Here is a 21,279-nt window from a genome sequence, read left to right as displayed (position 1 = left end):
AAGAAATAGAAAACCCTTTTATTAACAGGTTTTACATTTACAGTTTATTAGCTAATCAACATCAACATGCAAAAATAAGCACTAAATACAAACCTCTACAGGATGGTTTTGTGTAAACTACAATGGTTCATTTGATTTGAAAAGTCATCGGTGGTTACTTGGACTGAACTACTAGTTTCTGTAACGAACAGCATTAGATCTACAGTTACGGAGCCATCGGCAAGGCCTCTGCAGAACTCGGTCCAGTGGATTTCCACGTGAATACATTCTCAAGCAGGAAATAAGGCGCACGAATGACGTGACATTGAACCTAGCACACCCTAAGCCCCCCCTACGGCGGTGCAGGTGCAGCCCGCAGGTGCAGCCCGTGGGCCGGCCGAGGACAGCTGCCGGGCGGGACGGGCGGGAGGAGGCGGGGTCAGGGGCGCGGGAAATAACCGACTCCTGTTTCCAAAGCGGCCGAAGCTCCCTCAGCGGCAGCGGGAAGGTCTCTCTGAAAGGGGAAGGCGGCAGGTAGCTCACGCGCGCTTTGGAGTCCTACCAGCGGAAAGGCTGTCCCCAAGCACAGACGTGCGGATCCGACTCCTCCCTTCCTAGGAGTACCCATCGGCGCTCACTGATCTTTGGTCGCAAGAAACAGAAACGCAGGCAGGCAGGGGCGCGCAGGGCGGCCCGGCCTACATGATGTACACCTTCTCGGCTTGGGAGAAGTGGAACACTTCTTTGGTCCTCGGGCAAACGACTTTGTCATCTTGACGGATAGACAACAGAGACTGAAAAACAACGGGGGGAAGGGTGCAGCGCATGAGCACACGGACCGCACACGGAACCTCTCCGAATACTGCCTCTGCGAGGCCTGCCTGCCTGTGCGCCCTGACCCTGTGGCTTCTTGACCGCCGGCCCGGCTCTCCAGAGGCAGCGCGGGGCCGAGCCACCCGCACCCGGGGACCGCGCCCAGGGACCACACCCGGCGCCCCGCACCCGGCGCCCCGCACGCAGCACAGCTGGCAGGCAACTGGCGCAGACCCTTAGGACTGCCAGGCCCACCACCAGCCGCACTCCTCTTCCGGCTCCCGCCCCCGCCCCCCACCCCCACGGCCCCCCCAGCCCCTCACGTTGTAGCCGTAGACGTAGCCGTTGGGCAGCATCATGGGCGGGTTGTTCTCGTTCATCACGTCGCCTGAGATCTTGCAGACCAGGCGGGAGTTGGCGCAGTGGGCCATGGGCAGGGGCTGCGCCAGCTTGTTCAGAGAGCGGCTGCACACGGGGCAGTCGGGGCTCTTGGAGCTGCCGTCCTCCTTGTAGCACTGTCTGTGCTCCGGTTAAGGAAGGGTCGGGGGGTGGGAGGGGTGGGGGACACCGTGCAGGCTGAGGCCACCCAGGCTGCAAGGCAGAAATCAAGCCCCAGCAAACACTGCACCCAGAAGGAAAATGGCCTGAGGCCACTGCCCTCCCAGCCCGGGGACTCCGCCACCCCCGCCCCTGTGCACCTGCCACGTTCTCGGCACCTGAGCCCACGTTGGGTCCCATCACACAGATGGCCACGAAAGCCAACAGCCCAGGGTCCCACGGGGCCCACGTGCCGCACTCGAGAGGGACCCTCGGGTGCTGGGGTCCCAACCCCACAGCTCTCTGGCGGCAGGGGAATGGCCGCTGTGCCACACAAGTTTTCAAAGACACTGGACCGGGGGCGGCCAGGGCTCAGAGCAAGAGAAGTTTGAGGTGACTCTCAGGAGTCACACAGGGAAACTTCCAAAAGGTGCCCAGTCCCAGCTGCCAGAAGGTACGCCAACACCAGCCTCCGACCCACGAGCAGTGTGCCGGGCAGCGTCTGGGGCTGCGCGAACACTCAGTGAGGCCGCATGCTAAGGTTTCCACAGACCAAGGGGAGAGGCTCGGCCCCAACGCCACCCCGAGGGCCTGAGACGGAGACCCCACAACACAAGCTAAGAGCACAGGTCTCAAGTCGGGAGGGGCGCAGCACCTGCTTGCTCGCTGGAGGGCAGAGGGCCCCGACACGGACCCTGGCTAAGGAGGGCGGAGCACGCGGGTGCCCTTGCCCGCCAGAAGGATACGGTGTCTTTATCGCCGAGAGGCCGGCCTGCAGCGTGAGGGTGAACACAGAGTTGTTCCCCAGCTGGTGTAGCCGGTAGTTGTCGTACCGGAACTGCTGGATCAGCATCCGCCACCGGGCGGGGTCCAGCAGGTCCTGGAAGAGAGAGGGCAGAGCGGTGCTGGGGACGGCACAGTGCCGTCCCTGAGAACAGCACACAACAAACCCTTCCCACACCGGCGGAAGAAACAGCAGGCCCGGGCCCCACAAACCCACGCCCACCGGCCACAGGGCTGTGCGGGGCGCCTGCAGCCTGGACTTCCGAGTCCATGTAAGGACCACCGCCACGTGGTCTGCGTGGACACGGATGCTCAAGGGTGGGGGGGCCTGTGGCCTCACAGCAGGAAGGGGATGCAGTGGGCCGAAGAACAGCACTGAGGTCTCGGGGGGAAAAGTCTCACTCCAGAACCTCAGGCCTGGTTAATGTGTGTCCCTGGGCTTCCCAGGTTGAGTCAACAAGAGGAGGGAGGGGAGGGCACACGCCAGCAAGAGGGAAACTCTGCACATCAAGCACTGGGGTCAGGGCCCCATGTCGAGGGAGGAAGCGTGGGCACCCCCACTCAGCGGGGCTCCACGGGCAGATATCACGCTTAACTCCAACATTACAAAAACACATCTTTAATGTCGTTTTTATCGAAGCAAAGTCCACAGAGGACCAAGCCGAGTCCAGAGGCTCTGCATCCCCCCTCCCTGAGACCCCGGCCTTGGGCCTCTGGAGCGGCCACCTCTCCCTGACCAGAGGACGTCGTCCTGCTTCTCGTGTGACCCACTGAGACACACCTGCCACAGGGGGTGAGGGCTCTGTCCCCTCAGCATGGCAGGGCGTGGCCCTGCCCCAGCACTGCCCTTTGGGGCCCCGTGCCCCCACCCTGCGCCATCCCCTGTGTGTGCACCCTGGCCTTCCTCTGGCGTGCTGTCCATGTCCAGGTACGAGGCTGTGCGTCGGTGGGCTGTGCCTGTCCCCTGCCGGCCTTGGCTCCACAATGGCTGCACGGCTTCTCTTCACACTGCCTCGGTGCCTCCGAGGGCCGGCCCTCCGGCTGTGACGGCAACACTGGCCTCACTCTTTGCGAGCGGGACACCTCACTCTCCAGGGCAGGTCCTGTCTGCACTTCTCACAAACCTTCTCCAGAGCAGGGAAGAGAGACCAAAGAGGCTGCCAACCAAAGTTCAGTCTCACTCCTGCAAGATCCCTGTGGCCTGAGGGCTGATCACAGGACATTCCAACACCACAGAGCTGTGAGTCCAGTCTCAGGGGACACGCTTCCAGCCGCCCAGCAGACGGCCTGCGGCCGAGCACTCCAGCCAGTGGGGGCTGTGTCTGCCCAGCGGGCTCCGCGGTGCCCCTGGGCAGAGCCTGCCGTCACGGCTCAGGGAACAAGCCCGGTTCAGCCCACAGGGAAGGCAGTTTACTTCAGTCCTTCTGGGGGACAGGCTGGCAGCCGGGGGAGGACACTGTGGCTGAGCGTCTTATGTGCCCCACTGTTGATGGTGTCGGCGGGTGGATCTCCAGGCCCAAAGGGTCCTGAGGTGGAGTCTTCAGGAACTAGTTTCCTCGTAAGAACATACAGGAGGAAGAGCCCCCCACAACCTTGCCAGTGCCCTGATCTCGGGCTTCCCGACCCGAGACTGGGATTCTGTCACAGCACCCCAGACAGACGACAGAAAACTGAGGGAGGGACTGAGCAACAAACCCCTACAAACGTGGGCAGGGCTGGGAGGGCCCAAGTCTCCACAGAGAGCGGCTACGGGGTCCCGAGCAGGCCTGTCACAGGTGGCAGAGAGCCCAGCCGCATTGGGGGAAGGCAGCGCCTGTGCACGAGGACGCTGGACGTGGGGCTGCAGCGTCCCAGGCAAGCTGCTGAAGGTGCACCTAGCTTCTCTACAAGCCTTTTCACTAAACGTGTGGACAGAAAAACGGACCTTGCGGTGGGACTGCTCATCTAAAGAAAAGAAAACTTGATGATCTGGAAACTTCCATCTGTGTTGCGAAAAATGAGAAAGCTGCTCAGAGAGAACACCAAGGTCACAGCCAAGCAAGCCTTTCTAAGGACACCAGGGCAGGCGTGACCAAGGGCTGATGGCCAAGGGGCCCCCAAGGGGGAGGAGCCAGGAGGAGTGGGGGAAGGCTGTCCGAATTCCTAGGTTCTCCAGGATGGCACCGTGAGCAGTTCAGCTGCAAACATCTGAGTTTTCAAGACAAGGGAAGAAGGACCCCCAAGGCGGATCAGAGATTACCAGGGCTGCCCCGAGGTTTCCAAAGGGGTGCCAGACATGCCGCCCTAGCAACGCCGAGCGGGCTGGCCAGTGATGCTGCGTGACCACGCCCGCCCAGACCCCACGTGGACCCCCAAGGCCAAGGGGAGCAGGGGAGAGAGGACGGAGGTCAGGAAGAACACTGGCAGCGAGGGGGACAGGGGGGCCGATAGGTGAGGCACTCAGAGCTGAAGTCCCTCCTAGGCCGAAACCTCTCGTGTGCAGTTCTGCTCCAAACTTCTTACCGGCAAGAGGGAGCAAGAAGATGGCAAAAGCTCACACTGTGTGCTGGTCACACACCCAGGTTCTCCGCAGGCCCGGGGGCCCACAGGCATGACTTACCTTGTAGGGCGAGATGTGCGTGTCCGGTGGGAAGGCCAGCATGCCCATGACCTGGCGGACCTCGTCCAGCTGGCTCCCTTCGGCCTGACTGAAGTGCTTTCTCGCATGTCTAGAAAACATTTCGGGTCATCTGAGTTTGCCTTTTTACCTTCAAGAATCTATGCGCAGCACATGCCAGAGCCTCAGTACCAAGTAAGCCCCACCTCATGTGACCTGGCCCAGGGTCTGCCACAGCTCAGCTCAGCCAGGGCCCCCCTCCTCAAGGGGAACAGGGAGGGGGACGAGGCATGAGGCACCAAGCACAGAACCCCATGCAGAAAACACCCAGAGGCAGTGGCCCAAGCCCTTCCAAGTGACCCTGGTGGCCGTGAACCCAAACCCCAACGACACAGCCCTGGGAGGACCCAGAGACAGTCTGGTTCTCCCAGTGCCGCAATAAGTCCCCATCCAACTCTCAGAGACATAGAGCCCACCCCCTGCCCCTGGGGTGCACAGATCAGGCCTTCCTGCACTGCCTGCACCTGAGGGGGAACCCATGCTCCCATACCCGCATACCAGCCTCCTTCCCAAAGGCTCCCCCTGCCCACCCCAGGGCCAGCACCGTTCTGGGGCGGGTGGAGACAGCCGTAGAACCAGGGGCCCTGAGTCCACATGTTCAGTTGGCCTCATGCTCTGTCCAGTCAGGGCAGACCTGCTGGACACTCCACACTTCATCCCCCAGAGCCCAGAAGGCCTGCCCCATGAAGTCAAGGAGGCCGTGTGCCCCTCTCCACATACCTCACGGCGTCTAGTCTCTTGTTCTGCCGGATGAGCTCAATGAACTCCTGAATCCTCAGGCTGAACTCCAGGCAACTCTGGGGGTAAAGACAAGACCAGGCTTGGGGAGGGTCGCCACAGAGCCATGCCCATAGGCTGACCCCTCCAGACCAGCTGGACACTGCACACTCCGCCAAGGAAGCTTAGAGCCACCGGGGGAGGTGGGTCTGATACCCAAACCCTAACTTCAGCCTGCAGCCAACGCTCTCCTGGCTCTGACGGCACGTGGGCCCAGCGCTCCTCCCGCAGCAGGCCCTGAGCGCGTACCCACCAGCCAGGCTTGGGAACGAGTCACCGGGAGGAGGCTGCAGGCCGTCAGCAGCTTGGAGGGCGTGAGACATGACTTCCCATGTGAAGCAAGGGAGCCCAAGAAGACAAGCTTCCACCCCCTTTACGAGGACCAAGCAGCTCTCTGGATTCTGTCTCAGGGTTGTAAAGGCATAAAAACATGGGGATGTGCCCTCAGAGCCTCAGATGGCCTGAGAACCCCGTGTGGCACATTCCACCCCGACCTGCTCTGGGAGAGGGAGGCCAGCCCCGGCGTGAGGCCAACGCTGGTGGGAGGAGAGGCTGCTGGGAGGTGGCGCCTCACAGAGGAGCGGGAGCGGGAGCAACGCACGCGGAGCCGGTGAGAGAACCCAGGTCCCTGAGCAGGGACGCGGGGTGGGGATGAGGAGGGGACAGTCTGCAGGGACGCCTGGGGAGAATGTTCCAGGCAGAGGAAGAGCCAGTTCAAAGGCCCTGGGGAGGGTGGGCAGGACCAGGAGGAGCGCAGTGCTGCTGAGAGCCGTCCGAGCACACGGCGGAAGCCCCAGGATTTGCAGAGGTCGCGAGAGTCTGGGGCAGCGGCTGCTGGAGGACGCACTGCTGTGCCAGTCAGCTGCGTGTCTGACAGGCACCTGTGCAAACATGGCACGTGCGGTTCTGAGGGGCGCTAGCAGGGTGTGCCACCAGCAGGGTCATTTGTATGGAAGTCCAAATGCTAACTCTGCAACCGTAGCAATGTCAGTCCAACTTGGGTTCAAACTCTTGTGGCTGGGGATGGGGGAAGGCAGGCAAAGTTAACCTTTGTAACCTAAGATGAAAAACTGGATTATTTTACAAAGATGATAATTTAGAAAACACTAGGTATTTCCCACCAGAAACGGATATGTGGAATTAAGAGAACAAGAGAAAAATCTCTGCGTTTTCCACCTCATTTGCCACTTTGCTTTCCACAGTACCTGGATCACAAGATGACGTGGACACATAGTCCACGAGGCAAGTCCGTCAGTCAACCCCAAACGTCTAACCCTTACGCTCAAGTTTACCAGTCATGTGGACTGTTCCCACCCGAGCCTCCAAGCGTGTGCACGGGCATTCTGATGAAGCAGCTCAGCCAGGCCCCTGGGAGGGCGCCCTCCACCAAGCCCCAGCCCTGTTCCACGGACACGAGGGTGCAGCACTGGCCGATGGGACCTACCTTGGGGCCCACCCGGCTGTCAGAGGCAAAGCTGCAGGGAGCCACCTACCTGGTGCCCAACACGTCCACACCATAGGTGCTCAGAGCAAAGCGTGTTTCCCTGCCCCAGCCCCCTCCTCCCCTGCCCTCTGTACCAAGGCGGCAGTCTGTCCTGACCCCCAACTGGATGGAGCCGGTGCCATGTGCTGAGCGGCAGCACAAACCAGCCCCAGTGATGAGTTTCCTTCCAAGGCCAGACCAGCAGGAGGCGAGGGGCAGAGAGCAGTGGGGAGATGCCCTGCCTGCCTCCCCAGGGCACCAGATGATTGCCGCTTCTGTATTCAGGGGACGCCAGGGGCTCTACCGGCAACAGGAAGCCACCAGGTGGGCATTCCAGACGGACGTCATGGTAAACTCCCCACGACTGACATGTTTAAACACGTTCCACTATTGTAACAGCTCTGCTCTAGCAGGTTACCTTCCAGACAGTCCGCTAACAGACAAATACATGTGTACCAAAACCTAGGTACTCAGACTCAAACATAAAATACCACGATTCCAGGTGATCACGCCAAGCACAGAGGGCTGAACACACCCTTCCCGTGCTAGCTGGGAGGGCCTGGAGCAGTCACGTTTGTGACTTCATTCGGCTGTCCCGACACGCAGCACGCGTGTTCTTGCTTCGGCTGTCCTTAAGCATCTGGAGACAGGAATCAACTCAACAGATATTCACCCATCACCTTACAAGTTTTTTCCAGCTACGGAAGACTTGGTCTGAAAGTTTCTTTTCTTGCCTAGAGTCTCACGACAGATGCGAGGGATCCATGGTCGTCGGGCATGGCCCCCCCCCCCCCCGCCCCGGCGTCTGTCCCCTCCCTGGCCTGCGTGTGTGAGCTCATGCATGTATGCACACATGAAGCACGCTGTCTGGGCACTCTAGGGCCCCACTCTGTTCAGTTGACATTTTATAACAAGCACGTTCTCAGGTCATTAGCTGGTCTTCCCAACGCATTTTGGGATGGCTAGTTACGCTCTCTCCAGTTAAACGGCCAGGTGACGTGGATCCGGCCGCCCGCCCTCCCGCTCCCACAGCGGCTGCGCGGCCCCGCCTGGACCCGGCTGTGCGGCTGTGCCCTCGCCAAGCAGCAGTGTTGACTGGAGGTAGCAGGGCTTGCAGAAACCACCTGTCAGGATGGGGGCCTGCTTTCCTTCTGACCTGGTTCCCACCGTGCGGCACAGCTGTGGGGGCTGGAGCAGGAGAGCAGGGTGAGTGTTACATACCAATTCTGGCTTTCCTTTTATGGTTTCCATACCAAGATCCTCACTCTCTTTAGGGGAGCCACTGGCCACTCTACTTTTCCGTCCCGTCTTCGCGTCGTGCTCGCTTTGGCGGCCCTGAGTGGCAGAGAGCGTCACCCTTGGCTGGTGACTATGTGCACACAACAAGCTCAACCGGGGAGAGGTTAAAGGCGCTCGGTTTAGAAAACAGAAAACAAACAGTTTTTCTAATGGAGGCAGGGGAAGGTTAATAGAAGTTAAACATTTCTGCAAGCCCCAGGTGACAACACCTTTCAGTAAGCATGTTTAGATTCTCTAAGTCATGATTAAGTATCTGTTCTGAAAGCTGCTGTGGGTCTCAAGAAAAGCTGTACTGGAGAGGATCCCAGCCTAGAACTCTGCACCGTTGCAGGTGGACAGCACTTCCGGACCGGGCTTTCCTGCATCGGTGACTGGGGGGTCGGGGGGCAGGACGGACCCAGCAGCGGGTGGCTAACAAGCTGAGCACACGCGGGCAGTCGGCACCTCGCTCCTTCAGAACCCCATGCTCAGAACACTTGTCCAAACCATAATGCAGAAGTGGGTGCACTTTTTAGGGATTTTTACCTCAAACCCAAACACCATGACCAAAAAATAACCCCGAACTCACACCAAACCCAACAACCCCCCCATCTCAACCAGAAGCACAGAACTCTGAACCAACAGGTGCAGGCGCGTTGGTTGTGGGCAGGTGCTTGCCCCGCCCAGAGCACCCCCCACCCCACCCCGGGCACCTCCACCACAGCCCCATCCCGGGTGCCCGCACACCTTCATCTTGCGCAGCCGGGACTTGTTGTCGTGACACCAGGCCAGGCAGGTGGCCGTCTCCCGCCTCTCCAGGGACTCCTCCACTTCTTTGGCCGTCAGGAACATCTCAATGTTCACTAAGTCCTTCGGGGAAAGAAGCGGTGCGCGCTCAGAGCACTGGATACCTGGAACCCAGCCCCAAGTCCACTGATGCCCCCCCTGCCCCAGCACACCGCACCCGGCCAGCTCCGGGGCTCCCTCCCTGAGCGCCCTGCCCTGCCCCAGCACACCCCACCCGGCCAGTTCTGGGGCTCCTCCCTGAGTGCTGCCCCCAGCACACCCCACCTGGCCAGCTCCGGGGCTCCCTCCCTGAGCGCCCCCCCACCCCAGCCAGTTCTGGGGCTCCCTCCCTGAGCGCCCCCCGCCCCAGCACACTGCACCTGGCCAGCTCCGGGGCACCTCCCTGAGTGCCCCTCCACCCCCACCCCAGCACACCCCACCCAGCCAGCTCCAGGATGAGGGGCAGGCCCGCAGCGGGGAGGTGCGCAAAGCATTCGGATACAGTCTCGAAGCCAAAACCCCAATCCAGAACCTTACCCCCCACCCCAGCAGTGGCCGTTCCACCCCTTCACAATCAGGCCTGGGAACCCTGGCAACCAGAACCCTCGTTTTTATTTTGTGTTTTTTCCTCTGAAGATGTATTTGAGATTCTGAGAAGGAGCAGAGAGGGCCAGTGGGGGGGCAGGGCCGTGTCTTTGCTGCCGTTTGCTCTTCTCCCCCGTTTCTCTGATGCCTGCCTGTGGAGCTGCATCTACTGAGCTCTGGAGGGTCCAGGCAGGGCCAGGGACCCGGGGTCACGACACCCACATGGTGCTCAGGGCCTGCCAGTCGCCAGCAAGCGGCTGGCCGTGGAGGCAGGAAGAGATGGTAGACGCCTGTGCACCACCCAAGGGGGGAAGCTGTTGGAAAACAAATTTCAGATGGTGTCTCTCCCATCCGAAACTAAAGACTAGCTTCTCAGTGACGGAGGGGAAGCATCCAACACAAAGATCCCTTGAATTCTCTGCGGCCAGTGGGCAAGCGCGGTGCGGCTGGCGAGTTCCTGCAACCCTGTTCCTGCGACCCTCGGGCAGCCCCACTCGGGGCCCCTCCCCACGGCAAAGCACAAGGCAGCCTTCCTGCAGTGCTGTCTCCACCTCAGGTCGCCCTGGGCCAACCGAGTCAGGAGCCCACCACAGGACTTGCAGTGTCTGTAGGAGGGCCACCGTCCCTCTGCTGAGTGCAGCATAAGGCAGGAGGTCAAGGAAAAGGACGCCCCGCGAAAGCCAGCAACGCGTCTATGCCCGCGGTAAGCAGCACATGAGGGCTAACGACGCCACCGATAAAACCAGACGTTTAGGGCGCCTGGGCGGCTCAGTTGGTTAAGCCACTGCCTTCGGCTCAGGTCATGATCCCGGAGTCCCGGGATCGAGTCCCGCATCGGGCTCTCTGCTCAGCGAGGAGCCTGCTTCTCCCTCTGACCCTCTTCCCTCTCGTGCTCTCTAATAAACAAAATCTTAAAAACAAACAAAAAAACCACAGACGTTTATACAAAATTCACAAGGAGAAATACTCATCAGAGCACCATCCTGTGCGACCAGGGACCAGCCCCAGCTGATCCCTGACCTGAAGGGCAAGGGGTGTGCCGCCGTCAGGGTTGGCGCCAGCAGACGACCTGTGAGCTCGCCGGCTCTGCACGGCAGCTCAGCGGCAGGCAGTCTGGGCTGGGCCACACAAGGGTCTCTCCACCCAAGTCTTCTGGAGCCACCAGACGGATCCCCAACCTCACTCGGCCTGGCCCTCATGCAGGGGTGGGCCTCCTGTCTTCCTGGGCCCCCCACCCCCACCCCCCTGACATGAGCTCTGACAGTAAGTGCTGGGCACTGCGGCGCCAAGTCATCTTAGAGGTAAGCTGGCTGTTCTTGTGAACCACATTTTTGGCCATCTCTCTGGCATTTTCTTCTCTTTTCTAGAACGCTCCTGCAGGGAAACGCTGGGTCTCCTATATGAGGGTCATCTTTCTCTCCTATTTCCCATTTCTGGTTTTCAGTTTTGGTCTGAATTCTGAGAGGCAGCCTCTCCTGCCCGCACCTCAGGGTCCATCTGTCCTGGGTCTGCGCGGCCTCAGGGTTTGGGTCTTTGCCATCTTTTTCTTTTCCGCTGATGGTGTCTCAGATGTCCATGGACCCTGGGGTGTGGGAGTCACACCAGAGGTGTTAAACCAGATGACGGGAGGCGGGTTGGAAATCACACCCATCAGGGGTCACCCCACGTGAGATGACAGCACTGTGATTTCTAATGCAGACAGACACGAAGACACCACCAGCGACAGGCCTCTCCTCCAGGACCAAGGCTCTGAGTGGGGCACACAGCCCCCATCTGGGCTGACCCGGTGTGCTCTCTCTCCATGGCGTTTGACGAACATAAGTTTTAAATGTGAATGAACCCTGATACATCAGCCTCTTCATTGGTGACAGCACCCCATCCTGTCAGGAGCCCTCGCCCCACCCCAAGGGCCTGAGGCTCCCCCTACGCTTGCTGCTAGAAGCAACCTTAATTTCTACCCATAGCTGTGAAGCTGGGGGTCCACAGGGAAATCTTGCAGTGCCCCCTTCACAGGATGTCCAAGGTCACACCACCACCATCACACAGTACAGCTTCCCACAGGCCTCCTGGCTCCCCCATGCCCCCTATACTCTGTTCTTCACAGAGCAACCAGAGTGAGCCCATTAAAGCAATGCTTCCAACTCAACCCCCCTACCGCACACCCATCTCAGTTGAGGGGAAACTCTATGAGTTCTGCACATGCTCAGATCCCCACACCCCAGTACAGGGCAGCTCCCAGGCCTGTCGTGGGACCCTCCCCTCATCTCTGCAAGCCCACTCCAACCAACCTTCTGAAAATCACCAGCCCTCCTGCCCTTTTGCCCTGTGCACCCCTGGAAACAGTCCTGTTTGACCTCCTGCCTCTCTCCCCTTCAAAGCACACGTTCCTCAAGGCTAGGAGCATCTGGCCACACCCTCACAGGGGCAGGAAGAGAGAAGTGTGGGCTATCTGTGGGCACCCACATGACCCCTGCAGATGCACGGCTGTGCCAGGGAAAACACAACGACTAGGAAGCCCATCAATCAGGTACACGCTGGCCATGCTGGGCAGGGCAGGGGGGTGGGAGGAGCAGGGCGAGGGACCAATGGTGCAGAGTGGAGACCGGTGGGCCGGGGAGGTGGATGCTGCCCGAAAGCAGAGGGGCAGCCCGAAGGCTAGAGAAAGGTGCACACGGGTCTGTGAAGCCCTGGTAAGGGGAGGGAGAGCACTGGATGCCTTCACCACTGCCGAGCAGCCTTCCTCCCGAAGCTCCACGCTTAACCGCTTGCCCACACACCGAAGGCCAGAGGATCGTCTGTTTCTACAGAGGGGTGGAAAACGCACCCTCCCCTGGACACCAGTAAAAACAGTCATGGGAGGGCAGGTACTGAGTGGGAACGACCCCTTCCACGGGCTTCCCCGTTAGAACATGCTGGCAAGAGAGAAGCACCCAGAGCTGTCGCCGCGGTTCAAACACACTAAACCTCGGGCACGCGTGCGTGAAGGGTTTGGGCCGCGCTACCTGATCAGGGAGGCTGCTCAGCGAGCACCCGGGACGGCCCGCCCCCGGAGGCAGCAAGAAGCCCCGCGCACGTGCCCACCTCGATGCCGCTCTGACGGGCCAGCTTCACCGCCGTGTTGTAGTAGCCACAGCGCAGCAGGTGCTCCACCATCATGCGGTCCATGCGCTTCTTCTTCCACAGGCTGGCCGCCGCCGGCTGGTCGCTGCTGTGCTCCTTGAGGTGCTCGATCCTGCGCTTGCACAGCTTGGCACTCTCGTCCTCAGCCTGGATGGACTCCACCGCCTGAGACGCAAGCACACAGGGGTTCAGGGTGGGACAGTGACCAGGCTGCGCCTACCCCCACCCTCACACACAGGGGGACACGGGGGGATGTCCCCTTGCTGGGTGATGGAAGCAAAAGGGAGTTATCCCCCCCCCCCGCCCACCGCCACGAGGCCGGTTTGGCTGCACCTGTCATTACCCAGAGGCAAGTCAACACCTACCACTCTGGGTCTGCACCTTCTTTTCAGCGACACCACCTTTTACTTTATGGAGTCTGGAGCTATGCGGCCACATACGCATAATTTTAAATTTGTTACAGCTTCCTGGTTAATTAAGCCATCTGTTATTATTTTGCGACTTTCGTTTATAATACTTTTTCCCTCAAAGTCAAGTTTGTTCAAAATTAACACAGCTCCGTAGACGTGTTCTGTATCGGTGCTGGCTGGACAGCAGCCAACCGTCCAGCACCTGACGTGTGGTCAGTGCCGCCGCCAAGGGGCCAGATTTGCAGGCTGATTCACTGCGGCGCCCACCTGGCTGGCGGTGCACAGGCTCAACTGCTGCCCTGGCTGGTCCGCCTTTCCCTCGAGCACACGCCATGGCTTTCTGGCTTCCAGGGTATTTGCCGCTCCTTTGGAAGTGGTTTTCTTCCTCCAGCTGCTTTTAAGATTTTTCTCTCTCTTCAGTTTCATGATATGAAATCCTAGGTTTATTTTTATTTATCCAACAGTTCTGAGACTCTTGGCCACTCTTCCCACGCCCTCTTGACTTTGGTTGAACACGGCCTCCACTCTAGTCTCCGAGGCTTCCCACCCTCTTACGTAGTTCTGTGTTTTTAGCTTTGTGTGCAACTAGAATTTCTAGGAATTATCTAGAAAAACATGCCTACCTTCTAGCTCACAAATTCTCTCTTGAGCTTTGTCTGATTGTTACATGTTAAAAAGTGTGTTATAAGCAAACATTTGAGTTTTTCATTTCAGTTATTATACTTTTAATTTCTTGAAGTTTTATTTGGTTTATTTTAAACTCTCAATCGTGCTTTATACTTTATGTCCCCTGCAACAATTCTCAGCTGTCTGCTTAATCTTCAGACGCAGTCAAGTCTGGTCCCTGATAATCTCTACGTCTGAAATCTGGGCGGTGTTCATTGTCTCTGCCACAGCATCCTGTGCACCTGGCGATCCTCCGTCAGACCCCTGACGCTCGGACGGACGGTGTCCTCCCCGAGAAGTGCACTCAGTGAGGCGCCACCAGCTGGGACCACTTACACCAGGCTGAAGAGGAGGGTCCTGGCTCCCCCGGGTGTTCTGAAACAGGCCGTGATGCTCTGCCACAGCACGTCCACTCCTGGGGCAGCCCCCCGACACGTACTACCACCAGGTCCCACCACCAGCCCTGGCCTCCCCCCGCCCCCGGCACTGGCCGCAGCCGTGGGTGCTGCCCCGCTGTTGGCCCTGCCGAACAGCTCTGGTGATAAACGCTCGTCTCATGAGCCCTCTGATACGTTCAGTAAGACGTTGTAAAGCATCTTGCTGCGTCCTCTGGGTTATTCAGTGGGCACAGTAGTGCACCCTACCTCCGTCTCCCAGAAATGAGAAATTTCCTCCATGAAGCTTTGAGGGGAAATTCTAAAAGTACTAAATCATCTGCCTCCTGTCTGTGCTTGGGACACTCTGGAGTGAGGACAACCCAGCCCTGCAGGAACAGGAGCACGGGACTGGAAGCAAGCCGCCAGCCCCACAGGGGCTGCAGACCACAGACAGCATGGAGGGACTCGCCTTGCCCACACTCTAGCCGTAGGAGCCCACCTCCCCATCGCAGGGCTGCCTGGTCTCCACTGTGTCCCGGCTCCCACAGAAGACAGCCCCTTTTTGGGACTGCCTGGGTACATGGGAAGGCTGGGCCGCTGGACCTACGCTACAGCCCACGCGTAGGCAGGCAGGCAGGATGGTCCAGAAGCCACACCGACCTTCCTCTTGAGGACGCTGAGCTTCTCCACCACACCATCCAGAAGGCTGACCACAGAGTCCACAGCGGGGCAGCTGCTCAAGGTCTTCTCCAGCTCAGCCACCACCATGGTGACGTGGCTCGTCTCTCGGTCAATGTTTTTCTGAGCAGCCCGAAAGCGTTTATTCAGTGTTTCGTAGGGCACCTGGAGAAGGGAGGTAATTGGTGTGTGAGCATCAGCAGTCCTATGTGTGGGATGCCCAGACCCCCTTCATGGCGTTTTGTCAGGCACAAGTCCTAGGCTTCTAGCACTCTAAAGACACATCTACTCTAACACCTGACTGAGGCCCACAAAAGCTCTGTGTGAATGGAGGGTCATTTGTGTTCCTCGATGAGGACACTAATGAGAAGACGCGTACTGTCCCCAAATCCATAGAGGCAGAAAACTGTTAAGGGCACACCAACAAAATAATCCCAAAGTTCATCCAGAATAACAAACAGTTTAAGGAGATGACCAAAATGAGATCCATCAGATGTGAAAGCCTGCAGGGGCCTGCGATGGGCCCGGGGGGGTGCTGTAGACTTGGGACGCCAGGAAGGGGGTGCAGAAGACAGGTCAGGGCGTTAGCACATCAGCAGAAACCATAGGTGCACATCTAATGCCTCTCAATCAGACAGTGCTCATCTGCCCCCAGTGACAAAACCACCTTTCCCTACAGAACACCTGACAAAAGACCCAGGAAGGATAATGTGTCACTGTTACGCTTCTGTCCTTCCAAAGAGAGTGGCTGCCAACACTCCTCCCAGCCCTTGTTCTGGCTGTGGGTCTAGCACTTTGCGCTCATCAGATGCTGCTCACGCAGCATGGACACCCCAGTGACCAGTGGTTCACTGTGGATGTCCTCACTGCCGGCTCCAACAGGTGCCAGGCACCAATGTGTGCCAGGCAGGAGCCTGGGATTCCCAGAAGCAGAGATGCCAAGGGGACCTAGACACCAGCAAGGGGACCCTGCAGCAGGACTTCCCCATGACCTGGCCAGGGGTCCAGTACTGTCCGTGCCCCAGCTGCCACCCCCCTCAGGCTGCCCTGGGGACACAGTGGCAGTGGGTAAACAGTCCTGTCCACACCTTGGGTCTTACCAGCTCAAGAGGCAGGATGCCATTAGATAAACCGTGTATGCCACCCGGGGAGGGCTCATCATCCCCAGCAGCCGGGTCTAGTAGTCTTTCCTGCAACCATGCCACAGTCTAGCACAAGCAAGACAGGAGAGTCTTTAGACAAAGCCAAAGGGCCATCCTTAACGTGGAGTGGCACAGAGCACCCCAACGCCCACAAAATGGTATCTGCCCCGAGGTCCATGACCTAACCAGGCCTGCCCTGGCTTCAATCCCTGAAAAGCCTCCCACTGTGGCACGTGGACAAGGGTGAAGCTGCGAGCAGGTGGCTGGGCTCAGACACGAGCCCCGTCCTCCATGTCCAAAGGAAAGGGCACCCTGCCCTGAGCCTCAGTTTTGGCAAACGTACCTCATAACATAACAACAGCACAGCACAGAGACCTAGGTGCGTGCATCCGCTAGACCCCTCCTGGACAAGAGGCCGGGCGGTGGTGGGCTGCTGACGTGTGCAACCTCCCTTCCGGAATCTGGGACTGTTCTCAGAGCCCCCACCCACCCCAGGGGCCCTGCAAACCGTCTGCTCCAGGATAGGTGTGTGCTTCCAATCTGACCCAGCGGACACTTTCATAAAACACAATAAACAGTTACTGAAAAGTGAACTGAAATCCCATGATACCCGCTAACAAAAGCTTCCAAGTTTTATTCTGATTCAGACAAAATTATATTTCAATAAATACAATCAAAGCAACCATAACACAGGAAAAGAGAAAAAGCCATACACCGCACACACTGTCAGCCCAAGCACACGCAGGTGACGGGAACGTCCCCGGCTCTAGGCAGCTGAAGTCCAGGTGAGCAGCAGGTGAGTGCCGTTACACACACAGCAGGTCTCCCTGTGGTCAACATATGCAAGGCTCAGTGGACACCAGCACGGGACTCCCTGGACTCTCAGGTCCTGCCTTCTGCTCATGACACCGGCCTGAGGCTCATCCCTTAGCCAAAGGGAAGGCAAAGGGAGACTCGGAAGCAAGCGCTACAGGCTTGGTCTCCATTTTTAACTTTTATCCAAAAAGGAAGCAGGCAACACTCTAACATTCATCTTCAGTCCATCATCGATATCCAGGCCCAGTAATTTATACTGTAAGGTAACAGTCCATGTTAATTCCTCTATCTTTTGATAAAAGAAACTAAGTCAGGATTTTGTATACTTCTTGGGGGCTGTGAGCCCCACTGTGCTCTTCATCACGTGGCCTCGTCTTCCCCTGGACCTGAGTCAGCCCCTCAGCCTCCACTCCTGAGTCTGACCTCCAAATGGCCCGGACAGGCGCTTTCCATGGCTACTCTTCCCACCCAAAAGGACTCACGAGCTGCCCTCGGTGCTCCAGCCCCACACCCAGTCACAAGCTCCACAGGGCTGAGCTCTCAGGACCTCACCTTTTGCTGCCCACACCCCCACCTGTCCTGTGCCCCCCACCAGCCTGGCCCAGAGCAGCACCCCCACCCCCGGAGCTCCCAGAATTTACATCCCGGGAGCACTAAGCAGCCTCCTGTGCCAGCTTCTGTCCCATGGACACCAGGCAGCTGGCCCCGGAAAGCTGCTCAGTGTTCTGCCCACAGGGCACCCTGCCTGGGGTCCTGCCTCCCCTGCCTTTCCCCAACTATCCCCCGCTGCTCAGTCACCAGCAGCTCCTTCACAGGCTCCTCCCAAAAGGGCTTTTGCCAAATGAAGGAATGGAATTTCAGAAATGCTGAAGATCCTGAATGAAGCCAAACTATCATTCCAGAAGAAGGGCAAGATTAATACACTTCTGGACATGCAGGGACTGCCAAGGTTAGTGCCCACAACCCTTTTCTGGGAGGAAAATTACTCAGAGAGCCCTCGGTGAAACAAACAACAAAATCAATGAGAGGAAATAAGATAACAGCAAAGAGCAGTGAGGAAAAGCACCAGTAAATGATACAGTCAAACTAGAGAGCAAGAAACCAATCCACAGCCTAAGAAACGTGGACGAGGTGACGCTAAGTCCAAGGGATTCTGAAAGAATTCCAAAATAAAAAGCAAATATTGAAATGTAGCCTTAAGGGCGCCTGGGTGGCTCAGATGGTTAAGCATCTGCCTTCGGCTCAGGTCATGATCCCAGGGTCCTGGGATCGAGTCCCGCATCGGGCTCCCTGCTCCTTGGGAGCCTGCTTCTCCCTCTGCCTCTCTCTCTCTCTCTCTGTCTGTCTCTCATGAATAAATAAATAAAATCTTTAAAAAAAAAAAAAAAAGAAATGTAGCCTTAAATGCACAGACAACAAAACCAAAAACAGACACATGGGATTACGTCACACTTAAACTTGTGCGAAGCGAAGGAAGCGATCTGCAGTGCGCAGCCCAGGATCAGGAGGGCACCCAGTGGAACGCGCTCTGGTACCCGGGGCAGGCGGAAAACTTCACCTCCACAGCAAAGACACAACACCCAACCCAAAGTGGGCAGAGGCCCTGAGCAGACAATTCTCCGAAGAAGATACATACACGGTGGCCGACCCGCACAGGGAAAGGTGCTGAGCATCACCAACCATCGGGGAAATGCAGGTCAAAACCACGGGCAGACCCCACCCCACACCCCACAGGACGGCTGCTCTCAAAGGAGCGGAGACCGACAAGCCTTGGCGAGGACGTGGGGCAACCGGAACCCCGTGCACCGTGGGGTGCAGCCGCCATGGAGAACACCGTGGAGGGTCCTCAAAACACTAAGCACAGAATGAGCCCGCGGCCCAGCCATTCCACGTCTGGGTGTGCTCCCCGGAGAACGGAGAGCAGGGTCTGCATGAGAGGCCGGCACCCCCGTGTTCACGGCAGCATCATGCACAGCAGCTGAGACAGGGAAGCACCCCAGTGTCCGTGGACGGGTGGACAGGCTACCAAAATGTGTTGTATACACCCAATGGAATGTTATTCAGCCTTACAAAGAAGGAAATCTTACCATATGCTGCAACATGGATGAACCTGCAGGATATTATGCCAAGTGAAATAGCCAGTCACAGAAAGACTAAACTGTATGATTCTTCTCCCGTGAGATACAGAGGGCAGCCAAACGATCAGAAAGAGAAGGAAGGAGGGCGGTGCCGGGGTCTGGGGAAAGGGGAGGGGTTTAATGGTGTAACAGACTAAATGTGTCCCTACCCTTATAACACAGACACAAATACTACCCCCAACGGGATGGCATATGGGGATGGAGCTTCGGGAGGTGACCGGGTTACAAGGATGCGGCCCTCGTGACTGGGATCAGCATCCTTCTAAAAGGACCACTGGCTGTCTTCACCACATGGGATGCAGGGAAGAGGCCCTCACCAGAGCCAGACCACCCCGGCACTCTTGTCTTGGACTTCCAGCCTCCAGAACTTGGGAGAAGAACCTTCTGTTGTTCATAAGCACCCGGTCAACCTCACTTTTAACTGGTTAACACAAATGGGTACATAGTCTCCGTTGTGCACACTGAGCAGTTGTGGCGACCTTACATGCATATAGCTGATACTGCTTAAAGATGACGAAGATGGTTAGTTTCGTGTTATGTTTCACCACAGTAAAAACATGGCAATGGTACCTGATTTCAACAACCACCATGAAGCTATAGTGAACAAGACAGTGGGGCCCTGGTGCAGCTGTGCACCAGCACCGGTGGAGGGCGGAGAGCCCAGAAATGGACCCCCAACCCAGGAGCCCAGCAAGCCAGGGCAGGGAGGACCTGCTCTGCAACAACGGTACAGAACTGGAGAGCCACATCGGAGAGGGAGGACTTCAGCCCGGACCTCACTCGGTCCGAAAGAGTTCTTAAATGGCCACGGACCCAAACATCAAAGCTAAAACTACAGAATTCTAGATGGGAACACAGGAGAAAACCTTCACAACCTTAAGTAGGCAAAAATTTCTCACAGGGATACAGAATGCACTAACTATAAAAGAAAAATTAATTAATTAAACCTTATCAAACTAAAACTTCTACTCTTTGAAAGACAATTATTTAAGAAAAGCCACAGACGAGGAGAAAACATTCAGTGTATGTAAACCTAACAAAGAACTTCTAAAACACGTTTAAAACTCTTATAACTCAAGACCAAGAAGACAATCCCATTTTTAAAACGGGCAAAAAGTTTTAACAAAAAGTCACAAAAGAAGATATACAAAAGGCTAATAATGAAGACACATAACATCATTAGTCAGAAAGATGCAAATTCAAGCCACAAGGGGACACATGAGGGTCAGCTGCATGTGTTTTCAAGCTGACCGGGCCACAAGGTGCAGACACAGGGTCAGATGCAGCTCTGGGTGTGTCTGGAGAGTCTCATTTGGATGCTGGGCCGAGTGAAGCAGACTCTGTCAGCTCTCCTGGGGCTCCCGGTTGCCCACTGCAGACCTTTTCAGCCCCCATAATCCTGTAAAGCCAATTCTGTAAGGTCAGGCTCAACCTCACTCCCCCTCCCCCGTTCCCTCTCCCTGTGTCTCCCTCCCTTACTGGATGGTTCTGTTTCTCCGGAGAGCCCTAAGACAGGACGCTCCTGCACGCTAGGAAGACTTTGCCCCACCTGCCGGCCAGGCTGGGGACACCTGGAAGCTATCACTGGCAGTGGGGTGGGTGATCCTCAACAACAGAGTCTGGCTGTTTCTTACGACAGTAAATATACACCTATCACATCATTCAGCAATTCCAATCCTGAGAGAAACAAACCCAGAGTATCCACAAAGAGACTGTGTACAAATGCTCATAGCAGTTTTATTCCTAAGCCCAAGACTGGAACTATCTCAAACATACATCCATGGGGATGGTAAACTGCCCACTGACGTGGGGTGCCGCACAATCAAGCTCAGACATGGGCAGGGGAGAAAGCAAGACACACAGTGCAGCTGTGGGTTCCCTTTATGGGACATTCCAACACCAGCAGACCAGTGGGAGGAGTGGTTCTCCACCAGGGAGACTACTCCCCAGGGGACCCTTGGAAACAATGTCTGGAGACCGATCGGATCTGTCACAACCTGGGTGTGTTTGTGAGCTCGCCAAACCACAAGAGGAAATTAAATGAAACAAAGAAAACCTTATCAATCTACCAAGAAGGAAACGAAAAAAAGACACACAAAAGCACCAGAGACAGAGAACAAAGATGGAGAGGGTAAGTCCACAACATTGGTACTCACTATAAACCTGGATGGCTGCAGAAAGATAACTAGAGCGTAAGTGGACAAAAAACCAGAAAGGACAAAGCCACAGAGCAGCGCTGTCCAAGAGAACTGTGA

General features: G+C 57.2%; 1 protein-coding gene across 8 annotated transcripts in view; it reads right to left on the bottom strand.

Annotated features, from left to right (window-relative positions):
- MAEA (macrophage erythroblast attacher, E3 ubiquitin ligase) overlaps nt 1-21,279 on the bottom strand; it is a 34,310-nt gene continuing 13,031 nt past the window's right edge. For 2 of the 8 annotated variants that reach the window (XM_027599666.1, XM_027599664.1), the window contains 9 exons: nt 14,911-15,093; nt 12,759-12,962; nt 9,054-9,176; nt 8,250-8,363; nt 5,489-5,565; nt 4,712-4,820; nt 2,076-2,209; nt 1,116-1,311; nt 1-773 (listed from right to left, as the gene is read on the bottom strand). In XM_027599666.1, the coding sequence (XP_027455467.1) occupies nt 678-773; nt 1,116-1,311; nt 2,076-2,209; nt 4,712-4,820; nt 5,489-5,565; nt 8,250-8,363; nt 9,054-9,176; nt 12,759-12,962; nt 14,911-15,093 (1,236 nt within the window). In that variant the 3' untranslated portion in view covers nt 1-677. Of the gene's footprint in view, nt 774-1,115; nt 1,312-2,075; nt 2,210-2,260; nt 4,300-4,711; nt 4,821-5,488; nt 5,566-8,249; nt 8,364-9,053; nt 9,177-12,758; nt 12,963-14,910; nt 15,094-16,028; nt 16,122-21,279 lie in introns of those variants that run through there. The other 6 variants (XM_027599667.1, XM_027599665.1, XR_003520919.1 and 3 more) reach the window with 5 other exon arrangements.

Source organism: Zalophus californianus, chromosome 2 (genome assembly GCF_009762305.2).
Source record: "Zalophus californianus isolate mZalCal1 chromosome 2, mZalCal1.pri.v2, whole genome shotgun sequence".
Classification (NCBI taxonomy): domain Eukaryota; kingdom Metazoa; phylum Chordata; class Mammalia; order Carnivora; family Otariidae; genus Zalophus; species Zalophus californianus.
The sequence above is the reverse complement of the archived record's forward strand: the minus strand, read 5'-3'. Positions and strand labels throughout refer to the sequence as shown.